Raw genomic sequence first — 8,493 nt, forward strand, 5'->3', positions numbered from 1 at the left:
CACCATCACCACTGCCACCACCACCACCACCACGATTACCATCACCACCATCATCACCACCATCGCCACCACAATTACCATCATCACTGCCACCACCACCACCATCACCACCACCACCACCACAATTACCATCATCACCACATGGAAAGTACCTAGAATACTTCCTGTGTGCTTACCATGTGCCAGACGCCATTTCAAGCGTGACACAAGTCCACTGATTAAAACATCAGCTTAACCAAACAAGCAATTTATTATTGTCATTATTATGGGTATGTCTCCAATATAAAGATGAAGAAACTGAAGTTATAGAGGGTAACTCGCCCCACATCAAATGTTAGTCACGATCCTCTCAGGCCCACCTGAGCAGAGGGCAAGTCTTCAGACGCACACCCACACAGCCCAAGAGGCAGTGTCTTCTGTCTGGACCAGAACCCCAGGGCCCACCTCCCAGTTCCCTTGACCTTGGGCCTCTGCATCCTGCTAGTCGTCCTTCCCTGGCAGCCTTTACGAGGAAACTGGAGCATGGAAGGTCTATGAGGACAGCCCTGATCACAGCCTCCTTTCTGCAGGTCAAAGGAACTGGGAGGGGGGTTCCAGGGGTACTGTTGCAAGAGTGGCTGTGCCCAGAGCTCTCTAGCACTGGAAGATCTGCATCCTGGGCTTATTGACAGATACCAAATAACTGTGAATCTCTCTTCCCTGCAGGTGCCCTTGCTCGTATGAATGAACAGAGGCCAGAGAATTGCAGAAACCCACCTGTAAGATGCCCACAGGCATCACTCAAGGAGTCTGCATAGCCAGGAACATCAAGTTTTGGTGTTACTTTCTTGTCTACAGGCCAAAATGTGCGCAGTTGATTTTCGGTGTGTTCCTGTATAAACAGCTCGTAAGGAAAGAAGAAGATGCTGCGTTGCTGCGCAGCTCATGTGCCAAGGAAATGTGTTTTGCCTCTGAATATCTTAAGTTGCTAATAAATGATTCTTGTTGGCAGGTTAATGGGACTATAAATGCTGGAGCCCAACACTCACACTTAATTATATTTATGGGCAAAGTGAAAAGAATCATGCCTTAGACTGATTTTGGACCTTTGAGACTTTTACCACATGCAGGTGGAGGAAACCACTTACTGATTTAAGATCTTTTGAATTTTAGAAAAAAATATATGAATCAGTTGGAACAATCTGAATGTGATATGCTCCATGATGCTGTGTGTTTTGGTAGTAAGGAAAAAAAAAAAGAAAACATTGGGAAGCTTTTCAAAGGTAGCTTTGATAGGTAGTAAAACTACTGGATTCTTCTTCCTCAAATATTTGGGGCTAACACTTCACAGAGGGTCATAGTCCATGATCTGACCAATTGAGTTTTTTAAAATCAACTATTACCACTCAGAAAACAATCCTACGTGATCATGTGGCCAGGGCATGCCTGAGTCCTCCAAGGGTGGCGGGTGGCTGAGGTCACAACACCACTGGAGTGGATGGGAAGTGCCCCACATGGACATCTGTTCCCCAGGCTATGAAGTGACATAGGCCTCCTCCATGGTGTCTGTGTACAGAGCCTGGTAACTTCTCTAGGAGCCTTCTGGAATCCTGCAGAGGGTCAAGGAGCAGGGATGTTGGATGCCCGCCTATCACAGAGTTCAGTTCAAAGTTGCACTGAGAGCATCGCAGTTTTGGTTCAGACTTGACACGTTTGCCAACAGCTTGTTGGCTCCCTTTGTATGATATCGTGGTCTTCTCCTAGCACATGGTGCCCAGTCACCAATATTTGTAATGAGGTTTAACTACAGCAGTAGTTTTTCATATCTATATCTCTAAAACATTTTGTTATATTGAAAAAAAACAGTAATAGAAATCAAGATGTGTTGATGAAATAAAATCTGTATCTGAGTGAGAAAACAAGTATGGTGAGGTCACTTGAATGTTTCACAGCGATCTCAGATCTGGGCCTCAGGTAGAATGGAAGCTGTTTTGCATTCACTGATGAACGTTGCTAAACTCTTGGTGAGACATGAGCTGCCAGCCAATTGCTCTTCATCACAGCTGTCTACTACTTGTCTTTTAGTGCCACAAATAAAAGGAAAGCAAATCTCAGCTGTTGTGTGAATTTCATACTACAGTCGGTTTGGATACCCCTTTTCCAGAATGGGAAGGACGGATTCATTTATTCAACCAACAATGTTTCCGGCTCCCTCCTGCACTCCTCCATTCCCTGGGTTACATGCAGCTGACAGACAGGCAGAAATCCCCACACTTGTGAAATTCGTGTTATGTTACTATGGAGGAGACAGATCATAGATGTGATATAAGTAAGCAAAATATTGAGTATATTTAGATGCTGATAAGTATAAAGAAGAAAAACCATCAGGAAAGGGGGATGAGGGAGACAGGGTGATGAAGAAAGGCCCAGTGAGAAAGTAACCATTGAGTAAAAACCTGAAGGAAGTGAGGGAGCAAACTCCAGATGGACACATGACTGGCAGCGAGAAGAGTGAGTGCAAAGGCCCAGGGGCAGGACACTGCCTGGGTGTTAGGGGCACAAGGAGGCCACTGTCAGGAATGGGAGGTCAAGCAGAAACAGTGTTGCTGGCCTCTGCCCCGGTCTTCACATATTGCACGGTGTCCCCCTTCTCAGAGCAGGCCTGCTCCCCGGCCAGACCAAGGGGGTGGCAGACAGAAGGGGCCCAGAGGTGGGCCTCGGAAGGGACGAGAGGGCACCCACCTCCCTAGTTCATTTTCCTTGGGAGGGAAGGGGGACACACTTTAGGCTAAATCTACTTTTGAAATTGTGTTGCCTTCTGCATCTCAAGTGGCACACAAGCCTGGGTTTTGAAGTGTGGAATACGGAATAATGACAGCTTCTGGCCTTACTTTGGTCTTTTTGCAGAGTGTTTCATGATTATTCTTGGTTCATCGTCTCAGTGAATCCAGGTGGTATGAAGGCAACATCTTCCAGATGAGCACACTGAAGGCCCAGACGACTGAGTACCTCAGTGATGTTCTTAGCGTTGAAATATGCTTCTGCAGCTCTGGATTGCCTACAGAGTTAAGTCTAAATCACTCACCTACAGGACTCTTAGTGCCTAGATCCACATTGCCCACATACACAGACACTGCCCACATCCCACGTCCCTGGCCTTGACGTCCGCCCCCATGTCCTGTATCAACATCAAGCCACCACCAAGTTCCTGAATGCACCCAGGAGCTCCTGTGTGCCTCCCTGGCATTAACCTGCCAGAGATGCCAGTACCACCACTGCACACTCACATAGACCGGAGGGGCCAACCCTGTCCTCGAGACACAGCCCTCTGTGTATCTCCTCCACAGTCAAGGTCAAGCCCTCCTCGCTGCTCCCTCTGTGCCCACATCTGCCTCTGTTCCCTCTGCCTGACCCCCACGTCACCTTCGCCTCTGGGGCTCACACTTGCCTATCTGATTATAGACAGGAGATGGGGCAACATGCAGCTCTGAATGAACTTTCCAGGCCAAGATCCCAGGAAAAGGCCTGGTCACGTCGGTTATCCCAGCATATTATTACTGGCATTTTCTCTCCTTCCCAAAATGTCCCATTTTAGGTCATAAATCCTATGGTATTTTTACTGTCTGGCTCAGGTGAGGTATTCAGTAAATGTTCAAGGAAAGAGTGAATATCCAAGGGGAAGCAGCAGGCGGAATCTGGCCTGGTCCGGACTTCACATTGTCTCCCTGCCTCTATATTACACATTACACCCAGAAGGGAGCCCACGTGGGTCCTTCCAGGCCTCCTGCCAGGCTGTGGAAAACCTCCCCAATGGGTCTAGCTTCTGAACCTGCTGATTGTCCTGAGGCAGGACCTGGATCATGCCTCCTGCCCTGGTCTAGGCAGGGTAGGTGCATGTGCAGTCTGCCTGAGAATCCCACACTGCCTCTTGGACACTGGTGCTGTAACGTCCTGCTCTGGGCATCTATGCCTAGCCTCAGACTGTCCTTTCTGTGCTGACAGTCCCCACACTTAGCCCTGGGCAACCTTTCACTGAAGCTCCTGATCTCAAATTTTAGTTACCTACAAAATCTCTCCCTCGCATGCCCGGCCAACTCGCAGTGCCTTGCCTGAGCAGCCGTGGCACCCTGCCCCACTGCCCGCTCCAGCGGGGACGACCTTCCCTTGTGGTCATCCAGTCAGGAGGACAGAGGAAGCAGCTCCCCCATCTCCACAGGCATCTCCTGCAGTCATCAGTTGTCTGCTGCTTCCACTCCATGGCCTCTCTGGTCATTGTCCTAACAGTGTGGCCTCTGACCTGTTCCCCTCTTCCTCACACTGATCTCGGCGCTAACCAAGCGCGGGAGCCTTCCCAGACCGGAGCTCGCTGAGGGCAGCTCACCGCGCTCAGGTGGGCAGTAGGGGAGCGATAGGGAACCCAGCGCTGAGCCCTGGGGCAAGTTGACCTTTATTATCCTGACTTCAGCGTCAGATTTCTCAACTGGTTTGGAACTTAAAAGGAACACAAGTGTCATCACATCTGTTAACAAGGGAGAAAGAAAGGTGCAAAGAGAAAGACCAATACGACCGCCGAACCCAAAGCCCAGCAGGGCCGTCTTCCCAGCCCACAAGTCCACGACTCTGTTCACAAACCCTTCTTATCTCGACCCTGTGGGTGACGAGGGGAGGAGGCAGAGTGAGTACATGACGCTGAGTCGGCCCTGCGCAGGTCCCCCGGCAGCTCTCACTCCTTTCGGGAGCCTTTCGGCACACAGAGACATCACCAGAGTGCAGTTCTGAAATCTGACCAATCAGGAAGCTTCCTCCGGGATGGCGGCGCGGGGAGAGCAAGGAGAGGGAGGGAAGAGGGACATCCAGGAAGGCTGCCTTTCCCTGCTTCACTCCCCACATCTTCCTGACTCCTGTGCTGTGTAAGGGAGCTTTTCAGGGCCCAAACACCTCCGCGGATTGGGTTGCAGCCATGGTTGCTCCTGGTCTGATGCACTGTGTCCGGATGTGCCACCTGGGCACAGGTGTGCCTGCTCCTGTGGACTCGATTCAGAGCTACTGACTGATCCCAGCTTTTGCCCTAGACCAAGGGGCTTTATTGGAGTAGAGATCTATGCATGCCTTTCTTACTCTTAAGAATTTTATTTTTTCCTATCACAAAGAACCAGACTGTCACTGGGGAGGGGACTGGACTGGCTTCTGGGAGGCAGGAGGGGGTGCTGGGAAGATCCAGGCAGCGGACAGCGATGCCGGATTTGGACAGCGGCTATCTAGGAAATGAGGGAAAGCTGAGCCCTGTCTGAGCATGGCAGGGTGTGGTGTTCACTTGATTGATTGGGAAGGAAGGGGAGGGGGCCGATGGGAGGTTTCCAGCAGCCTGAGGCACCAGGCTGTACCGCTGGCCCTGACGGGGCATGGAGGCTGGGGCTGCAGTTGTCTTTGGTGTGCTGGTCTCAGGCAGATCCTCCCCAGCTCCCAGAGGCACCTCCCAAGGGGCTGAACATCAAGCATAGCAAAGTCTCCCTCTGCCACCCATCTCCTAACAGGTGCCATGGAACTCTCCATGGGACATCTATGGCACCAGGTCTTACAAACGGGAGCCAGGGCCAACATCACCACCTCCTTCTCTGTAGTCCAGTGCCAGGAGGCAGGCACTGGGCCCTGGCCTGATGGTGATGCCAGAAGCCAGCAGATCCAAATAAGAGATGTGGACCTGTTGGGGATGTCCCAGTAGGAGGCCACCAGCAGCCTTGGGGTAAAGTGCTTCAGGCACTGAAGCAGCCTTGCCTTTCTGTTGTCACCAAAGGTCTCCTTCCTTTCCTTCCTTCCTTTCTCTTCCTGTCTTCTTTCCTCTCGCTCCTTTGCTTCCTCTCTTTCCCTTCTTTCCACCTTTCCTTCTTTGCTTCTGTTCCTCCTCCCATCCTTACTTCCTCCCTTCCTTCCCTCCTTCCTTCCTTTTGTTTTTTCTTCCAACCAACACTGAGAGAGTTTCTCTAAGCCGGACTGGTGCTAGGAAGAAATTACAAATTAATTTAGTCCTTGCCTTCCAATAAGCCCACTAGTAGAAGGGCCACATGGCCTTGGCCAATCACCATGAGTGAGCCTGGTGTCCCAAGGGAGGGGAAACACAGGGGAGAGACAGGGAATTCTTCCAGAGGAGGGGCTGGGCAGAAGCTCTGAGCTGACGATCATGGAACAGTCCAGTCATTGTCAGCTGGGTGAAAGAGCAGCAGCAGCCAGCCAGGCAGAGGAGCAACACCTGAAAATGTCCAGAGGCCAAGAACACACGCCAGGGCCTCGCAGGGGTATGCTCCCGGGGGAAGACAGGGTGATTCCACGCCGTGTTATTTCCACCACTGAGATAGGCCCAGGATGGAGATTGTTGCCTGCAAATCCAGAAGTTTCACTGGAGACGCAAATATGTTAAAAGCTGAAGAGTCAAGAAGTGATGAACTTGGCTCCTGCTCATGAGTGATTAGGCCAAGTGCCCATCTGGGGCTCCGGTTAAGTAAGAACGGGGGCAGTAGCTCCTGCAGAGCTGACTGGAGCCCACTCTCATTCCTAATGAAAAAAGCCATGTATTACAGTGGTTGGACTCAATTTCCAGACCCTTCATATAGATGCAGAAACCTTGAGGAGCATAAGCAAGGTAGAAAGGTGAACTTCTCAGCCCATTGCTGTCCATGCATTGCTGTCCCACCCGTGTCCTCAGCAGGGGCTCTCTAGATCTCCTGAGGACAGGGTCGGTGGCTTCTGCCCAAGCTCCCCTGCCTCACACACAGACCCCCTGCTTCCTCCCCTGGTGTCTGGGTGCCCCACACTGCAGACTGTGTGGAGAGACCCGCCCAGGAAAGCAAAGGGCCAGCAAGACATGCAGTGAGACTGTGGCTCCAGTTGGTGCCCCTCCACTCTACTTGAAAAACATCAAGCTATGTGTGTTTCCCCAGACATACCATGTGGACTCTTCCATGCTTTGCTTTAGAACTCCTATTCATCCTCCAAAGCCCAGCCACCTCCCATGGGAGACCCAGCATCCTTATGCTGCTGCCCTGTGGAAGGTGGCACCTCAGGTTGCTGTGGCCACTGCACACTAGAATCCACGGGCTTCTGTGACTGGGCACTCTGGGGCCAGGTCTTACTCACGTGGGGCCTTTAGGCCTAGGAACACAGTGCTAGCGCTATATGTGTTTTATGAAGGGAACTGAGCAGCCTACAACATGCTCTGATGTAGATTCTGATGGAGCAGAGGGCAGATGGTTCCAGACCATGGGGCGTGGCATGATGTGATTGGAGGGGAGGGCAGATGCGCAGCACCAGACTGGGCGAGGGGCAGAGAGAAGATGGCCTTGGGCTGTCAGAACTCAACAGAAGGACCAAAGTGCCAAGGACCAACTGCCAGGGTTCCAGGAGGCTGAGAAGGGTTCAAAGAGGATGTACGAGACGGGCTCCAAGTCAAGCATCCCGACCCCAGTCCTGTCCTAAAGCCTCTGATGGGCTTGGGAAGTCAAGGCTCCTTCCTCCCATCTGACAGCGTCATTACTAGGAAAGGACAGGACTGATTTCTCTATCTTCCTGCACTACGCCCATTTCCTAACTGCAGCTGGACCCCGTGGCCAGGGCAGTGGCAGTTTGGTCTCTGCTGTGGATTTCTAAAGCAGCACCTCATTCCTAAAAAGTCGGCTTGGAAAGGAGTTTCCCGGAACAGGTTGTCATCACGCAGCTTGCTCCCATGCCCCTAAGGGGGACTGCGGGAGAAGCTGCATCCCCAGGCTGCCGCTCGCCCTCCTGACCAAAGCCCAGGTGGGTCTGCCCAGCAGTGGCCCTCCCCATGCCTTGCCAAGCCTTGAGGCAGCAAAACAGATCAACCCCACAGCCCCTGCCTCAGATAGAAAGCTCCAAAATGACCCGCTCATACCATGACTAATGAGCACATGCCTGATTGTGGGGAGAAACAGAGCCCTCCTATGAGGCGTCTCAGAGGACCTGGACAGACTCCAAATTGCAGTGAAGCAGGGCGGCCGGGGCGGGAGAGTGGAGTCATTGGTGGGTGTCCAGTCAAAGGGCACATGAGGTGGGTGCTCGGAGTGAGGGAGCAGACAAGCAGCTCAGAAGGAAGGACCTGTGAGGCTGTCGGACCTCCAGGACACCCACAGCATGGCAGGAGAGTCACGGGTGCGCCAGAAAGGCTCTGGCCTGGAAATCCAGTAGGAATTTTCATCCTGAATAGTGCATGTCCTACAGCAAATGAGCCTGCCATGAAAAGTTCCTGTCCCCACGCTGTGATGTAGGCAGAACGTTCACCACCCCAGATCGCCCTGTGGCTGGCTAGATCCTGGATGTCAGAGCAAAGCAAGGCCAAAGGCAGAGTGGCTGCTCGCTGAAGGCTTATTTTCCAAGTGCTGAGAGCAGTGGAATTTTATGGCTCCTTCCTGCCCCGAGGGTCTACCTGCCCATGTGGCATCCTTGTGCATACTAGGACGAGAAGGCAGGTAGCAGGAGCCACCTCTTTTTTCCTCTTCTGAGTTT

General features: G+C 52.1%; 1 protein-coding gene across 3 annotated transcripts in view; it reads left to right on the top strand.

The window, feature by feature from the left end:
* Positions 1-2,091, top strand: part of COBL (cordon-bleu WH2 repeat protein) — a 208,224-nt gene extending 206,133 nt beyond the window's left edge. For all 3 annotated transcript variants that reach the window (XM_012002084.1, XM_012002085.1, XM_012002086.1), the window contains one exon: positions 706-2,091. In XM_012002084.1, the coding sequence (XP_011857474.1) occupies positions 706-723 (18 nt within the window). In that variant the 3' untranslated portion in view covers positions 724-2,091. The remainder of the gene's footprint in view (positions 1-705) is intronic.
* Positions 2,092-8,493: the final 6,402 nt, after the last annotated feature.

The sequence above is a fragment of the Mandrillus leucophaeus genome, unplaced genomic scaffold (genome assembly GCF_000951045.1).
Source record: "Mandrillus leucophaeus isolate KB7577 unplaced genomic scaffold, Mleu.le_1.0 Scaffold678, whole genome shotgun sequence".
In the NCBI taxonomy this organism is placed as follows: Eukaryota; Metazoa; Chordata; class Mammalia; order Primates; family Cercopithecidae; genus Mandrillus; species Mandrillus leucophaeus.